This window comes from Mastigoproctus giganteus, chromosome 6 (genome assembly GCF_048544385.1).
Source record: "Mastigoproctus giganteus isolate SK-2022 chromosome 6, ASM4854438v1, whole genome shotgun sequence".
NCBI lineage: Eukaryota > Metazoa > Arthropoda > Arachnida > Uropygi > Thelyphonidae > Mastigoproctus > Mastigoproctus giganteus.
In genome coordinates, this window is record NC_143580.1 from 219021695 (window position 1) to 219040292 (window position 18598).

Below are 18598 nucleotides of genomic sequence, written 5' to 3' on the forward strand. Positions count from 1 at the left end.
TGAATATCCGAATGACACTGACATTTTGGAGTTTCAAAAAAAAAAAAAAAAAAAAAAAATTCAAATTTAAGAACTAGTGACAATACCAATGACGAGAGAGAGAGAGAAGGAAAATGAGGACAATGAAGGTATTAAACCTTTTAAGCATGAGTTGTTGGCATTTGGCAAAAATGAAGTTAGAAAATTATCAATCAGGTTATAGTTAAATGCAATTCGTGGATTTTGGGGGAACCTAGTTGAAAAGATGGTTTCGGAAGAATTGAAGAATTTCATGGATGCTCTGAGTATGATACCAATTTCATCAAGTGAATGTGAACAAGTATTTTCACAAATGAATCTGATTGTCAGCCCAACCAGAGCTTCGTTGATGACAAAAACAGTTTCTTCACTACTGTTTCTTAAAATTGTATGCCCATCACTGACCCGCTTCGATCCAGCAAAATATGTCGATTTGTGGCTGCTTCGGAAACGTCATTCAGCAACTAACACACACAAAGAGGAAGAAAAGAAAAAAAAGTCGGGATAGGGTGTCGGATGAAAACTTAATAAAAATTTGGAATATTCTACAAAAACTTTTATAAAATTATTTTTACTTATTATTTTTAGGGGCCATACTCTAACGAAGGACCCTTAAAATGTCACTCAGTTGTCTGCCTGTCCATCCGTCTGTCATAGCATTGTATCTCTGGAACCACTCAACCTATGACTAGAAATTTTGCATGGGTTTGCACATCAAGTGGGCCAACATAATGCCATATTGATCATTGTTGATAAAAATTTGTCTGAGAAATGGAGGGAGATTAAAATGTGGGGAGATAAAAATGTTGTTGACAACCTATAGCTACACTGTTGGAAAATATAATTTTAAAATTAAAAATGGCAGCGCCAAACAGGAAAATGTGAGTAATTTTCGTGTCCCCCTCTCTATTTCCGTCGCTAACAGAGCTAAAAATTTAAAAATCACATTTAGCTATGCGTTATTCGATGCTTATCAAGGGAAAACTATTCCGATTGAAATCTATCATTTATAATTAAATGATAAATTATATATGTGTTTAGAATTAAAAAAACAATTTTTTATTGCACTTTGATAGCGCTTCTTTGTACTAAGTAACTCTCCTTTTGGAGACAAAAAGGTTGCTAAATAGTTAGTTAATAATTCTATAAAGGTCATTTATAAATTTTGCGACGTGAAGTATTTTTTAACAGTTTTCAAAGCTGGAGTTGTCCTGGCAAGGAGGTGCTCAGAGAGCCAGTGTTGAGGCTGTGGTGGTGGAGAGGTGTCTGCATGGAGTCTTGCACGGCCCTCACCTGCCAGTCGTGCCTCCTTAGCCAGGTGGGAAGGAGCAGCAGTGCGCAGCACACGCTTCTTGATTAGACCGGGGTTTGAGCCCGTCACCACCAAATACGGAGGATGCGGAAAGGTCAGCGAATGACCACTGCATATTCACGGAGCAATATGGCCTTAGTTTCTAATGCCCCTGAAAACCAAACAACAACAACCTGCCAGTCACTTCTTCCCCGAGACTTTAATTGCTTCTCCAGGAAGAAGTCAGAGTCACTTTTCCCACCCTTGGCATTCACAACAACTGGAAAGACTCAAATAGACAACGTTTTCATTATTTCCTAAGTTTTAGGCCAAGCTGGGGTACTGGAAACTTTTTTTCAGTTTCTATAAAGCTCTCTATTTGAGATACTACACTAACAACCATTCGTGTCATCCTTAGCGCCCGGCACTCAGTAGTTGGCCGATTTATTTACTTATTTTTCTTTATATACTTGAATAATTAATTTATATTTAATGAACTGTGTTAATATACTAAATTTGTTGTTCTTATTCCAAAAACATTACTACGAAAGTAACAAACAATATCAGGAAAAAAAATTTTTAGAGTACTTTTTATATCCTTTTAATTTTCAATTTTTCCTGATAGCAAAGAATGAGTACCGGCACCTATTTTTTTTTTACAAAAAAAGCATTATATATATATATATATATAGACAAATGTTTATTTTCAATGTATTGGGTAGGGGTGCTGACTTGTCAAGTTTCTTCCTGCAAGTGTAATTATCATGGAAAAAATTGATTGAGAAAGCCAGCAAGGTAAAAGCAGATAACCTGAAATTAAATTAGATTAACATACAAATAATAATGATAATAACGATGGTGCCTAAAGCAGTGGGTCCTAGGGCTTTAACTTCTTCACAGGGTCGACAGCCAAAACCGTAGGAGCCACTGCAATAAGAAGGCAAAAGATGGCAAAATACAGTATGAAATTTAAACAGTTTAAATTTCATACTGTATTTTGCCTTTTTTTGAATTCAAACTCTCATTCATTTTTCCTTTAACTAGATTTAATTGCCATTATTTTAGCTTTTTAACTCTATTTTATACTTATATATTTATTTTTATTTATGTTTGAATTTTATTCCTTTTGGTCTCTGTCGGGTCGGCTGTGATGTATACATTTTGCACGTATACATCATAACAGAAACAGAGACCCTGCTTATTGTGGTGGTTCCTACGGTTTTGGCTACCGACCCTGTGAAGAATTAGTTAAAGGCCTAGGACCCACTGCTTTAGGTACCATCGTTATTATCATTATTATTTTTATGTTAATCTAATTTAATTTCATGTTATCTGATTTTACCTTGCCAGCTTTCTCAATTTTTTCCGTGGTAATTACACTTGACAAGTCGGCATCCCTACCCAATACACTGAAAATAAACATTTGTCTATATTTCATTATGGTTGCCGAGTATTTCTACTATAACTAGTAGTGCCCGGATCCATAACCCAGTTTAATAATTTAATACTTTTTCTTGCTTGCTTACTCGTTCAGTAATGTGATTATATCCTATTATTTTTATCAATATTATATATATATATATGTATATGATGTAAAAATGTTTGACAAGTTAGAAAAAAGAAAGTTTCATTATTTGAAAAATTTCATGGAAAATTACCACATTACATCTTTTCTTAACTATATTAAACTTAAGGAAGGTAATGTATTAGAATAGAGACCCCATTCTACATGATTCAGTTTTCAGGCCTATGTTTTCAAGGGTGGTTTTCAGGCCTATGTTTTCAATTGATATGAATTGTCACACTCCAGATGTGTTTGCCAACAGTTTATTTAAACATGTTATAAGAAAGTCATCTTTAAAGCTAGTGAGGGATATTACAGCATTAATGCTTTTCAACTTTGAATTAAGTGAAAGAGATTTAATAATAAAAAAAATTACATTCGATTATAACATGATATATGGTAAATGAGTTTAATTAATATAATTATTTCTCTTTTTTTTTCAGAAAACAATGGCAGGTATATGCAGTGGGGAAGAATTTATTGATATCTTGGAAGATAGGCGGAAAAAAGGTGATTTTAACTGGGTAACCCGAGATTGGAGTTGTGCCACGTACCGCTTCTCAGCAAATAGGAATCCTGAACAAATAAAGCAGCAGGTGCTGCAGAGCTATAGAGTACAGCTAGTCATTAAAGAAGTAAGCTTATAAAATAGTTAAGTAAATTTTGGGCAACACTTCATGCTGAATAACTATAAGTAATTTTGGTACTTGTCTGTTTCTTCCTGCCAGTAATTACAAAGCCACCACCCCTAGCAAAATATACAAAAGGTAAATATATATAAGTATACATATGCATAAATATACACTGGTTAGGTTAGGCCTACTTGTAACTTACTCACTGGGAATAATAGACAAGTACATAATTTCTTTATAAAATAGGCAAAACTAAAGAAAGTTTTTAGATTTAATAATACAGTATTTAAATAACCTAATTAAAAAAAAAAAATAGATATATTGTTTAGATTTTAGTTCAGAGTTAATGATTGCATAATCTCTTAATTTACTGTTGTGGATTCTGGATAATTAGAGTTTCTTGCTCATAGGATCTTTTTTTGTAAATGAAATGGTGAAATCATTTTATTTACAAAAAAGAAATCAGACATCAGGTGTTTTCTTCTTTCAGAAATACAGCTCAGATTAAGACTTTTTCCTTACATAATTACATTCAGATTTATGGGTAAAAAGCAAATAATGAAAAATTATGAACTTTGTAATCCATTTCTTTAGCCTATTTGAGTTATACTGAAATTAAAAATCTAAAGAGAAATTTTTAGCAGTGGAAGGAGACAAGGTCAAGGTAAGGTGTGTTTGTTTCAATTGCCACCTTCAGGGTTTCTCCTATATGCCGCTGTAGTATCTGAAAAGGTGAAGGCCGGCAAGTGTATGTATGTACGTAGGTGTGGAAGTATGTGTCTTGTTATGTTGAGTGCCGGCACTGGCGACTTTGCAGACCTGGTTCCCTTCCCCCTGACTCCCAACCTTTGCCACGAGGAGGCGCACCAGAGTCCACTTTCTAGCTGAGACTCTTACTGGGGCTATCAGGCAAGCCTGGGAGCCCCAAGGGAAAGGAAGTGGGGATAAGAATTGAAGTATGGGGATTGGAAGGGATGGGGAGGTTGGATAGAAGATAAGGGGAAGAGATAGACCTCCCATGAAATAGAAGAGAAAAGTGGAAGGAGACAGAAAGGTTCCTCTGATGATTGGGATTGGAATTGCAGGTTAGATCTTCTAAACCAGACGATTCTAAAATTTTTGTTATTTGAAGAGGCTGTGGAGTTAAAAATTCTGTATTTTGTGACACCTTTAAAGTGCCATTGATCTTCATCAGATTTTTCTTAATCTTGCAGCACTTCTTAAGGAAGTTATAGCAACTTCATGTGCCATAGCAACTTTAGGGTGCTGCAGTGGTTGGGAAACATTGTTATAAGCAATAATCCTCCAAATGCAATGAGCCAAAATGAATCAAATGATATTTTTAGCTTAGAAGGTTTATACTTAATGATCTATGATTTGATGATAATCAAAAACAGCAGAGTAATGTATAAAATATAATTCACATAATTGCAAGAAAATCAATAAAATGCAAAGTTTGTTTTGGCAAAGCTGTAGAAATGGGGGGGGGGATAGCTCTCTTTCCATGAATATTAGTAATATCAGAATGGCAGTTTATCAGATTTCTTATATTGCTGAACGCAGCATTCCAAAAACTCTCACACAGATTGAGAATTTTTGGAATGCTGTATTCAGAAATATAAGTGTGTATTTGCGAAACCCTTAAAGAGCCATTGATCCTCATGGGAATTTTCTTAATCTTGTAGCACTTCTTTAAGAGGGTTGTAGCACACAATCCTTTTAGTATTAGCTGTATGGTACAAGGACGCCTGGGCTTTTGCTGCCCTAGCCAAAATAAAAATATAATAGAGAAAAATATAAACCACCTATTTGACTCCCTTCTCACATAGATACGTATGTATTTATTTGAGCTTTGAATTTCCTCAAGCTGTTAGCTTAAACAGCACAAGGAGGTAACTTATTCCAGTAATTAAGCAACTCATTGGCTACCTTCCTATAATCCAGTCTAAACCTCTTCCTCCATAATTTGAATTTATGGCTCCTAGTTCCAGAATCATTTATAACAGTTGTATTTTATAAACATTTTCATAGAAATGCATTGTTACAACCATCCCTACCTGTGCATAAACCATAACATATACTAGTATCAATTGTAATAGATATAAACAGATGGGAAAATTAATAAATCACATTGATATTGCTAGTACAACTTTTTTCTTCAAAGGATTATGTCGTTGCAGAAGAATCATGCATCTGGTCTCTCCTGTAATCAGTGTATAATATATATATATATATATATGATTATACAGGGTGTCTCAAAAATATTGGTACAAACGTTTAGGGGAGGTTGGTAACATCTAAAGCAATGTGAATCGCATAGGAATCCATAACCGGAAACGTCACCGTAAGTCGGCAGACGGCGCTGTTCATCAGTTCGCGAGAGGGAAAATTTCTGGTTTGCTCATTCAAGCAGTAGTCACCGCACGAAGAGCATGCATTGATATACGAACTGTGAGCTGGCAGACATGCACCTAGTGTATGGATTAGCAGAAGGCAATGGACGAGCCGCTCAACGAATTTATGGAGAACGCTTCCCAGACAGACATGTACCAGACCACCGTTTGTTTGCGCATGTACATCAAAATTTGTGCGATTATGGGTCATTTAGAGGTAACAGGAGTAGTGCGGGCAGACCATGTTCAACACGAACTGCTGCCATGGAAGAAAGTGTGTTGAATGCCATCCAGAATAATCCTACTACCAGCACATATGCTGTTGCCTCTGCCTTAGGAGTGTCTCATTGCAGTGTACAGCGTGTCTGGCACGACGATTCCTTACACCCCTTTCATCTCCAAAGTGTTCAGTTACTGCTCCCCCAAGATCATCTTGCATGTGTGGCTTTTGCGCAGTGGTTTCTCCAAGAAAGTGTTCAAGATTGAATTTTCCAGCCTATGTTTTGTTCACAGATGAGGCTTATTTCACTCGGGAAGGCTTATTCAATCAGCACAATGCTCGTGTGTGGGCTCATGACAACCCACACAGTGTGTGCCCCCATGCGGTACAACATCGCTTCGCAATAAATGTGTGGGCAGGTATGGTCGGTGACTGCTTAGTTGGCCCATATCTGTTACCATCCCGCATGAACTCTGCTAAATATCGGATCTTTCTTGAACAAGTTCTACCAGGGTTACTTGACGACGTTCCAGCAAATGTGAGACACAACATTTGGTTTCAACATGACGGGGCGCCTGCCCATTATGGAAGGTGTGTTCGTGACCATTTGAACAGGCGTTTTGGGCGTCGATGGATTGGCTGTGGTGGACCTGTTGCCTGGCCTCCACGCTCACCTGATTTATCGAGCCTTGATTTCTTTCTGTGGGAAGCCCTCAAATCTATCGTGTATGAATCGCCTGTGGAGACGAAAATGGATCTCGTGGCGAGACTCGTCTGCGCTGCTGCTACTGTCAAAGAAACTCCAGGTGTGTTCGACCGTGTCTGCCAATCCATGCTGCATTGGTGTCACACATGCATCGCGTCTCATGGTGTGCATCAAAATTTGTGCGATTATGGGCATCTTCGAGCATCTGTTGTAACTTCATGAAATGCATCCATCTCGTACTCCATTGTTAATATTATGTCAAATAAATGTTTTCCATTAATTACTGTCTTGTGTCATTTCTTCTTCTTGTGCCTCTGCTACTATTGTCCCATCATGGGACAATAGTAGCAGAGGCACAAGTAGTAGCATTCTGGTTATGGGTTCCAATGTGATTCACATTCCTTTAGATGTTACCTACCTCCCCTAAACGTTTCTACCAATATTTTTGAGACACCCTGTATATATATACCCTCATTCATTTTACATTTTCATTATACACCTCAGTCAGATCTTCTCAGAAATGTGTAGTTTCCATACTCTGCAGCCCACATGTTCGAAGTCTTTCCTCATATGGATGCCCTTTTGCCAATCTCACCAGGTACATTTGTCTATCATTGAACCCTTTCAAGAAGATCAGTGTGTTTTTTTTTTTTTTTTTTTTAAAGGTGTGGTCTTACAGTCATGCAGAAGAGGTTGCTATATATGCTAGAACATGTTGGGATATAGGTAAGATCCTTGGTTGGATAGCAGGATGGCTGTAGGATAGGAGGCAGAGGGTTGTGAATTTATGGTTGTTCTTCAGATTGGGCTAATGCAAAAAGTGGGGTTCCCCAAGGATCAGCAGTGGGACCACTGTTGTGTTTGATTTTCTTAAATGACATCGATAAAGGGTTATCAAAACTTGCAGATGATGTCAAGGCTGGGAGAGTGGTTAATTATCAGTGCCAAGCAGTGCTCCTTCAGAACAACTTTGAGGGCTTCAAGGTCTTACACTTGGGAAATAACAGCTCAAAAAACTTACCACACATGGTGTGGTTGAATTAAAAATAGCAGAGGAAGAGTGGGATTTGGGAATTACAATATGGCCGGACATGAAATTCCCCATGTATTGTAGACAGGTGGGAAGAAAGGACATGGTGTCCTGTTGATGATTTATCAAATAGGACACCATAAAGCAAGTATAAAGCTGCACTTGGACTTCAGATATTTGGGCTACAGAACTTGGTAACTAGTGTCCTTAGAGGGGACCTCATTGAGGTCTCTAAGGCAATGAGTATGAATAGTAAAATAAGGGAAATGAGAATGGGGAATAAAATGTAATGAATGAAGAGGAAATTTTTTTTATGATTATAAATGAATCTTGACTTGGAATCGTGGGGGAAAAGGTTTGTTTCGACTGGATTGTAGGAAGTTTTCTTTTAGCCAGTGAGTATGATTTCTAGATCCTGTTGCAGTTGTTAATCATTAGAATAAGTTTCCTCCATGGGTAGTTGAAGCCAACAGCTTCAAAAGTCAGCAGAATAGTTGTCTATGTGAGGAGGGAAACACATAGGTATTTTATTTATTTGTTTTACTTTATTTATTTATTTTTTGCCTGATGCAGCAAAAGCCGGGGGATTCCTATCACCTAATACTAAAACCATAGAAACATCGCTTGTGTTGAATTTGATTTTAATGTTGAACATGCAAAGAATTGATGCTTTGGTTCTTTGGAAGTCCATTTTATATGCTTGTTTCTTTGGCTGATTGCTATGTTTGCATGCATATGTGATCACCTGTTTAGTGCATTTTTTTTACTGTAGATCAGGGTTCGGCAACCTGTGGCTCGCGAGCCGAATGTGGCTCTTTGAACATGTAACTGCGGCTGTTTAACTTTTAGCTCACATGAAGCACAATTTGAAATGGAGTTAGAGGATTTAAAAATCAAGGACATGTGGAGTGCAAGACTAAAATGCTTTAAAACTGAAATTGAGGATTTGGAGAGGCAAAAGGCTGCCCTTGCAATTCTACACAAATGGATGGCGATAGATGAGTTGAAAATGCAAGACCAAATTGTGTTCGATGCGTGGAGTAGCTTACCAGACAAGTATATAAATTTTAAAATATTTGTGTTTAGACTTCTCTCGGTTTTTGGTTCGATGTATTTCTGCGGGCAAATATTTTCGAACATGAACTATATTAAAAATAAATCAAGAAACCGTCTGAACAATGTGAGTCTCCCAGCTTGTTTAAAGATGGAAATTATGGCATACTCACCTGATGTTGAGAGACTCACTCAAGAAGTTCAGCAGCAAATGTCACACTAATTTGTACCTAATTGAATGTTTATTACGTTTTTTTCAGTATTAATAAATGATATTTGAAAATATATATTTTTATTTTATATATATATACACACACACAAAATATATATATTATAAATTATGTAATATATTAGAAAACAGGCCTTGTGTGTCGGGTTGCATATCAATCATCCAAGTTTCTTGCGACAACTGACTAACTGGTTAAAATAAATTTATTAAAATAAATAAACGATATATACATTATATGGGTCTGCGCACGTCCCTGGTCATTTGCATAGCACTGCTCGCACTTTTTCCTGTGCTTGGATGCACTCTAGTTCGACTAGTAACAGGGAATTGGAGATTTCTGAAATTAGGGCAGAGCTTAGGAATTGAAGCTATCCACCTCATGTTCTAGATAGATGTGAGCTTCAAGCTCACGAATTTGTTACGCAATCTAACCCTCCTCTCGTCAATGAATTTATCTCTACTGCCTACATCCCCTATTATCTGGGTGTATCGGAACGTCTTGTTAGGATTTTGCGTCTCCATCATATACGATGTGTGCAACTTCTGGGGAGGAAATTACAGTCTATTATTTCTAAGGTGAAAACACCTGTTTCTCCTTTCCTATGGAGTGGTTCCGTATACCGCATAAGTGTCCAGATTGTGGGGGGTGTTATGTAGGTGAGTCTGGTAGAAGATTCCAAGACCTGGTTTCTGAGCATGATGTGGCTCTGTGAACCGCTAATTTTGATTGCTCCACAGTCGCTGAGCATTATTGGGTTGAGCAGCACAATCTTGATCCCAATGGGATATTGAAATCTACTATTCACGTGATTACTGCCAGCGCTCATGGCTTGAAGCACTGCACATAGCTACCAATAATAGTACTATGAATCGCATGAGGGGAGTTCACTTACACCCTATTATAGAATGTACTGTATTGCAGTGCGATTAGCGCTGGCGGTCATCACGTGTGTGTAATTCTGTTCTACCAACACCAGACTCGTGATATACGATCATGCCCAGCTGACTTTTGCTAATGTAGCCATCAATATATACTGAAGTATACCATTCACCGACTAGCTTATGAAGAGGCACTTCACTTCGAAAGCTTCTATGTTTTTAACACTTTTATTATATTATATTTTAAAGCTTTGATCTTATTTTATCTCAGTTTTATCTTATGTATATATCATTTTAACAAATTTATTTTAACCAGTTAGTCGGTCGTCGCAAGAAACTTGGATGATATGTATTATATATTTTTTTAATAAAACACCTTCCCACTCTTCCATTTCTTCAAAAACTCCCCCTCCCCCTTGAGCTGAGGTGCGGCTCTTCGGATTCTCTCTTTTTTTTTTTTTAATTATATCAAAAATGGCTCTTCACTCAAAAAAGGTTGCCGACCCCTGCTATAGATATTGGAAGTATAGCATGACTGTGTGCATGCTAGGTGAGTCATGTAAAGTTTTTCAAGCTGTTTTTTAATGCAGACTAATAGAGCTGTCCTTGCACTGTTTTTCATTTTCAGTTCAAAGCTTTCATTGAACTGAAAACTTTATGTGAGTAATTTCCTCTTATCTCATTCTGTTGCTCAATTGCAACATTATTTTCTTTACCCTGTAGAGCCCATTAGGTCAATAATTTCATCATTATTTTTTTCAGGATGTTTCCACAAAACTCAACTGTTTTTCTGCAGTTTATATGCTTCTTAATGTTAGAAGCATATTCATGGTAGTGTAAACAGGATCAGCCATATAGTACTTTTGACTTGTTTGCTAAATGATTCCTCTGTGGCAACTTAGTCAGCCTGATATATTGGTGTCTGCTATTTTTTTGAAGATATCTGTGTTTGATCCTTGAGGGAATTTTTAAAATCCTCTTCAGTTGAGGCTGTAGTTAGCTGATATTAGGTAGAAGAAGCGAGCTTCCATGTGAGTTATTCTACAGGTTTTTCAGCTTGCGTAACATGCAAATTAGTCCACAAACAAAACATTTCTACAGACAAAATAAACAAACAGATATGAGCTCTGGTGCTATGAAAAAAATAATTTGAATTTAGTTTACCAAATGTTTTCATTTCACGAATCTCCAAAACTAAATGATATCAACAGTTTAATATGGCTTTTTGTTTTATCCTTCTGAAGTGGATGGTGGGGAAATATTAGTTTATTTCTTCAAACAGAAAAAAAAAATTAAATAATTTTTTTTTTCTGTTTGAAGTTTTTTAAGTAATATGCTGTAACTTTATTATCTGAAAGAGCATGGTGGTTACTAATGGTATGAAATTAAAAGTTCAGTTTGTATAGGAATCTGCAAAACAGTGTTAAGTAATGTTTTTCAATGTTTTATTGTAAGTATAATTTTTGATTACTGTGACTGTAGATCAGCAAAGAAAGTGGAAGATCATTTGAAGATGTACAGGACGAGGCAAAGTGCATTCTGCAAGAAATGGGCCATAATCATCAGATGAAAGCAATAAGATTTTTTGGCTTTCTTTTAGCAAAAATAATGAAGAGGATTTGTAAAGGAATATATGTTAACACCAGTGGAGTTGAAAAGGTGAGTTAAATTTTATCATAATATGGTCTAATGCAGTTTTGTTTCAATAGCAATCAAGATTAGTTTAATTCTCATTTTTATGTGGTAGAGAGTCAGCAAGTGCGTTGTATCCATCTTTCAAAAATGGATACAAATTTGATATCCATTTTTCAAAACTTTTAGCATTAGCAGTAGCAAATGATACAAGAAAGCAAGCTTATACATCATCAGCCACAAATAAATAAATAAATAAAACACAACACCTCCCATTTCACTTATTCATTCCCTCTAATAGTTTGTCAAGTTCTTCGAATTTATTTGAACTGTCAACTTCTACAACAACAGATGGAAGCTTGTTCCAGCAATCCACCGCCTGCTGGCTAAAGGTAAACTTCTGCACATCTATTCTACAACCATCCTTCCTCGATTTGAATGATTTGAATTTGTGCACCATTTGTGTGTGGTCTGAGCAAGAAGAAGAATCCCATCAGCATTGAGCTTGTTCAATCAGTTAACCTCAATCAGATTACCTCACAGGTGCCTAGTCTCCAAATACTGCAATTTGCAGAACTGAAGCCTTTCTTGGTAAGAGCACCCCTCTGTTCTGCTCACCAATCTCATTGCCCTTCTCTGTACTTGTTCTAGCAGCTCCACATCCTTTCTAAAGTGGGCTCTCCAGGCCTTCAGTATGCTGTTCTTGAGAAACAGCATACCCATTGCCTCATTATACAATGGGATGATCACCTCCTGTTAGCAAAATTCCTGTATATCTTCGAAAAAACTCCATGAGCTGTCTGAGCAGCCTGTCTGCATTGCTTCATATCTGACTGCACAATTGCCACCAGGTCATTTTTCTTTTATCATTACCTTGAGTGTAGTACCACACAGTTGGTACATCTTTGCATTTATCAATGTTAAACTCCAATTGCCATTTCTCAGCCCACCTTGGTAACTTTACTAGATCCTGTTGCAGTAGCATATTTTCATTAATGTCATTAACCACTCTGACAACCTTTGTATTATCTGCAGACTTGGACATTAAGCCTGATATACCTTCATCATTATCATTGATAAATATAGAAAACAACAATGGACCCGACGCCGAACCCTTGGGGACTTCGCTAATAACGTTAGTCCACAAAGAGCAATGTCCGTTGATTACTACTCTCTGTCATCTCATCCATCAGTCATCCCTTTATCCACAGTCATCCATCAGTCGTCCCTTTATCCGCCAATCAGCCATCCCTTTATCCATAGCAACAACTTGCCCTTAATGCCATACTGCTCAAATTTGTACAGTAGTCTTCTATGTGCAACAGTATCAAAAGCTTTCCTGAAACCGAGTACAGGTCGACCATCACTAATCTGGCTACTGGTAATCCGGTTCCACCGCTAATTCGGACATAATTTCCTCTAACATAATTTCAAATTTCTCGGGTCGGCGCACCGACATGCCACTAATGTTTTGGTGGCGTTTGTTGCAGCGTCAACTGTTGGTGCGAACTCGTAAACACTGGCAAGCCATTCCCACTTGTTTTTCTGCATTTATTATTATAACCTGCTCACATTTAGCCCAAGCCATGGTTCCAATGCATAAAGGAAGTGCCTCTCGTGGTGTAAACCGCAAACACTGTACATTTTCCATAAAAGATAAAGTTGAACTTCTGAAAAAATTCGACATTGGTGTGTCTGTGAGAAGTTTAACTCTGCTTAATTGTAAATTCCAGCAATTTCTCTCAGTTCCTTTTATTTTAGTAATTTTCTTTTAGCCATTCCTTTTTAGATTTTTTTTACAACACATTTGTACAAACTTTGCGAAAAAACACAACACAATATGATGAATAATACAGCGTGCTAACGAACTCGTTTTCACAAAATCTCTAACAATACTGACAAACTTATTGCAACGTTTGAGAGTTTATTTTATCGCAGTTAGTTTAATTGGAGTGCACCGTGCATGCAATAAACTAATCACAAACAACCTTCATATGTATGCTGTAATAACGTCACACGTATGTGGCTGACACGGCTTCTCAAGAAATAAAATAACATAATACTGGGCCACTTCGGCTACATATATGCGACATAAAAGAACACTTTTTTTTTTTGATATTTTAAGCGAAAAAATGACAACGCTGACGTTACAATATTTATTTTAGAAATACTAATCAAATTATATGCTAAATGTTTTTTGGCCGCTGGGGAATTTTTTTCTTAAACTAGCTTGGCAGTCAACATGTTTAAGGTAGGATGAGGTGGTTAGCTGTTGAGTAAACTGTATATGCTAAAATAACCACCGGTGATCTGGCAAACTCGCTAATCCGGCACCCCACAGGTCCCAACACTGCTGGATTAGTGATGGTCGACCTGTATATGATATCAAAAGTATTTTCTACAACCAGTTCCTTTGTGACCACATCATATTAACCAATGAAATTGGTCAAACAAGATTTCTCCTTAACAAACCCATGCTGTGTCTAAAGTATAATTGCAGCCTTGTCTAGATGATCCTGCATTACTTCTTTTACCAGTTACCCCATTATTTTATATGAAACAGAAGTTAAACTAAAAGTCTGTAATTACTCGTGTCACCCTTTGAACCCCCTTTGTGAATTGGGGATACATTCGCATATCTCCAGTCTGTGAGGACTGGTGATGTGCAAATGTATTCCCAATCCAAGGATGCTCTCCCCTGAATCCAAAGATGATTTTGTAATCTCAGAATCCTCCCCTGAATCCAAGGATGCTCTCATAATTATGTCTGAGAGTTTGCTTACTTTGTTCGTTGCCTCCCTTAATATAATTGGATAGATGCCATCCCACCAGGTGCCTTTCTTACGTTTAACTTCAACAATTTTTCTTCCAATTTTGATTGACATTGACTGAAGACTATATATATATTGTTCATCTGATTTTAACAAAATTATGCAATTTTCCTGTGAACATTAATATATTTCTGTAATATAATATACTTTAAATATTTCTTATTAATAGTGAAACAACTTTTCATCAAAACATATTTAAGTAAGTAAGTACAACCATTTCTTTAAGAATATAATGTAATATTCTTTTACTGTATAAAGTTAAGATTTTATACAGTAAAATGTTGTTGTAATGAAAATGAATGCCAGTTTCATATACTGAAATATTCAGTATATGAAATAACTTCCCATCCCCTGTGTATTTTTATATAAAATATTTAATTTTTTATGAGTGTCATTAATTCAAGGAAATTTCATCTCACTATAAAAAGATATAACTATTATAAAGAAATTTGTAAAAAGAAAATCCTAAAACAATATGAAATATATTTTAATCTTTGTCTTATCAATGTCTTACTAACTGGGCAGTTAATTTCCTGTTTGGGATTAATGACTTTTGATCTGTCTACCTACCTTCCTACTTTGAGAAATTTTGGAAGTGGGAGGGTTATAGTTATATATTTCATGAAACATGCTAAACAGATGAGGCACTAGCATTATTGAAATTATGTTTATTTGCAAATTTGTGTGCAAAGTAGCTACGATTTTAAGTTTCACTTATCATGATTTTATAAATTTGAGGAGTGGAAGAAACTGTAGTTTTATGCTGATAGTGTTTTTTTTTCATTTTTTTTTCAATATAATTTGTTTCAAAGAATTATATTGAAAAAAAAAAAAGCATAAAAAAGTGCACATTTTTAAATTTTTGAATTTTTCATTAAAAATATAAGATGCATTTAATGAGTAAATTTCTTTCATTATAATTATTTTCAGTAATATGTAACTTTCTATTCTGGCATATTTTATTGCATTTAAGTGTAATGAAATTTTATTATGATGAATAAATTTTGGTCACCCACATGAATTCATTATACTGACATTTCACTGTAATAGGATTCCACCTTGCAGCTGTTTGCAGTCATCATTAGTTTGCATGTTGCATGTTCAGATCTATATGCTACCATAAAAAATACATGAACCTCCCTTTGTTTAACTCATTGCAAAAACATCAACTGCAGTAAACAATGATGGTGGAAACCCTGCTTGTCACTGGGTAGCTTTATTGGAGTATAAAAAGAAATTTTAGGTATGTACGTAGAATCAACCCTGCACATTTTTACAGGAGTTTAATTTTTACTCGTAATATTACAAAAAATGTGTATATATATATATATATATATTAGAAAATGAAATGCACAAGGTATTAATTTCTTATGGGTTTCTTATATATGTGTGTGTGTGTGTGTATATATATACAAGGTGTGGCTATTAAATAACAAGGCTGATGAAATAAAATAAATATAATGAATATTTCATACATTACAAGTTATCTTCTTCAAAATAATTGCCTTGGACATGCACATATTATTCCATACGTTCCAAGCACAGAAACGTTTCTGAAAGTCATCTCCTGTAAGCCCTTTTAACACTTCAGTCAGTTTTTTTTCTGAATGTCTTCAGCAGACTGAAAATAGGTTCTCTTAAGTACAATTTTTAGTTTAGGGAAGAGAAAAAAGTTAAAAGGGACTTGGTCTGTAAAGTAGGGTGCATGTTCACATATAGTGATTTGTTTTTTGCTCAGAAACTGCTGAACAGAAAGCATGTTGTCTTCTAGAGCATTGTCTTGATGGAGTATCCAACCATCCTTAATTTTATTTCTTCAAATTTTTTCATGCAGCCTTGTCAGAACTTCAACGTAGTATGTTTCATTGATAGTCTGATTTGGCAGGATTGTATTCAGCCATAATGATTCCTTTGATATCAAAGAAAACAAGAAGCATGGTTTTAATTTTTTGATTTTTTTTTTTTTTTTTTTTGGTCTGGGGGATTGTTTTGTCTTCCATTGCATTGATTATCTTAGTTTGTGGGTCATACTGAAACAGCCAACTTTCATTGTAAGTAATTACAGAAAGTCTCTAGGCGCCTCCGTAGCCAGGTGGGAAGGAGCAGCAGTGTGTAGCACACGCTTCTTGATTAGACCGGGGTTCGAGCCCGTCACCACCAGATATGGAGGATGCAGAAAGGTCAGGGAATGACCACCGCATATTCCGGAGAAATATGGCCTTAGTTGCTAAGCCGACTGGGCTAGCCGAGTGGGTAAAGTACCTGCCCGGCAACCCATAAGGTCGCGGGTTCGATTCCCGCCTCGGGCTTGGATCAAAGTACTCCAAAAACCTTGGGAGGTGCAATATGGCCACAGAAGCCGATGCGCCAACAACTACCAAATCTTAGTTGCTAATGCTCCTAAAAACCAAATAACAACAACAACAGAAAGTCTGGATCTTCAGTTTTTTTTTCAAAACATCTTCACAAATTTGGAGTCCAACCATTCTTTAATCTTCCTTCAAAATTTTCAGTTAAATGCCTAACTATTTCTTTGTGCATAACAAGTTCTGATGCAACCATTCTAATGCTTAAACAATGATCACTTCTAATCAATGTCCTTACCCAGGCCACAGTTTCATCAGTTTTCATGGATACCAGATAGCCTGGTCATTCATCATCTTCCACATTCTCTCTTCCTTCTAAAAATTTTTTATTTCATTCAAACATGTGAGCTCTTGATATAGTATTTTCCCCATAAACTTGACATAACAACTCAACTTTCAGTTGGTGTTTTCTTTAGTTTTGTTAAAAATTTTAGGTTGATTCATTGTTTGATTTTTTTGTCTGTCATTTTTCTTAAAAACTGCAAAAATACAAGGTAATTAAAACCTGTCTCACTGCAAAGTGAATGAGCATGTTGGAACATGACTTTGCAAACAACTAGGGAATGGTTCAAGGTCAGCTGCTGTACTTTTGTTTTATGGGTAGCACTTGGTGTGCAGTGACTTCATGTGCAGTCTTGTTATTTAATAACCACACTTTGTATTTTAAGGAGCACTTTTGACTGTTGTCTTTATCTGAATTCATAATGTAGGAAACTATGGCAGGTGGACCAGTACTCTATGTGAATTTTAAGAAAATATTTATTGAATAGCAGCTGCCACTCTTGGAATACAGGTCAAATAAGATATACCCAACAGTAAAAGACTGAAATAGTCATTAAAGATAGAATAAAAAGTAAGCAATGGGGGGGGGGGAGAAGAGAGAGAAAGAGAGAGAGAGAGAGAGTTGTTTGTTATTTGGTTTTTAGGAGCATTAGCAACTAAGGCCATATTGCTCTGGGGATATGCGGTGTTCATTCCCTGACCTTTCTGCATCCTCTGTATTTGGTGGTCATGGGCTTGAACCCCGGTCTAATCAAAAAGCGTGTGCTATGCACTGCTGCTCCTGCTCACCTGGCTAAGGAGGCACCGAGAGAGAGAGAGAGAGAGAGAGAGAGATATTACTATATGTTACAGGTGAAGTGTTATGGCCTTCAACAGCATATTTTGGGCATTTTAATCTAGTGAAAAAAACTGCGTGGAACATATTTATCTCCAGAGCCACTTGATGGCTGAGCTGAAAATGTAGAAATAGAAGGAAGATTGTGTTTGGTCTGTTCCCAGTCTGATACAGACATTTATGGGAACTGTATATCCTCAACATGTGCTATTCCATAGAGTTGGACAGCCTGTGATCACCATTATGTCTCTGAGAGAATGTTCCATTATGCTGATTGACTCTGACCTATCTGCTTTGAATGTGCAGTGACCTTTGTAGGATGACACGGGGGATTGAATTTCAATGGATGGAGCTTGATTCAGTTTGCTAGCTGTCTGGAAAGTCTGTCTTTCTGTCATCACAAAAAATCTACACATCTCACAGAAATCTGTCTGGATTCTTTGGTACCTCCTGGTACTGGAAGAACATAATGTATGATGCAGGCCAGTAATCTCCCTCCCCCTTCCAGTTATTTTCTTGCTTTTTTGACTCTATTTGAGTCTTTTTACTATTGAGTATATAGTTTCTAAATTGGTCTCTTCAAATTCATGCAAAGTATTATTCCACTTTTCATACCTCATATATTTTATACCCCTGG

The 18598-nt window shown here is 36.4% G+C and overlaps 1 protein-coding gene across 1 annotated transcript in view; it reads left to right on the forward strand.

The window, feature by feature from the left end:
* The window catches only part of Gnpat (dihydroxyacetone phosphate acyltransferase), a 153907-nt gene that overhangs the window by 34409 nt on the left and 100900 nt on the right, over positions 1–18598 (forward strand). Inside the window, exons 2-3 of the mRNA XM_090375697.1 lie at positions 3317–3508; positions 11498–11674. Coding sequence (XP_090231823.1) covers positions 3323–3508; positions 11498–11674 — 363 coding nt within the window. The 5' untranslated portion in view covers positions 3317–3322. The remainder of the gene's footprint in view (positions 1–3316; positions 3509–11497; positions 11675–18598) is intronic.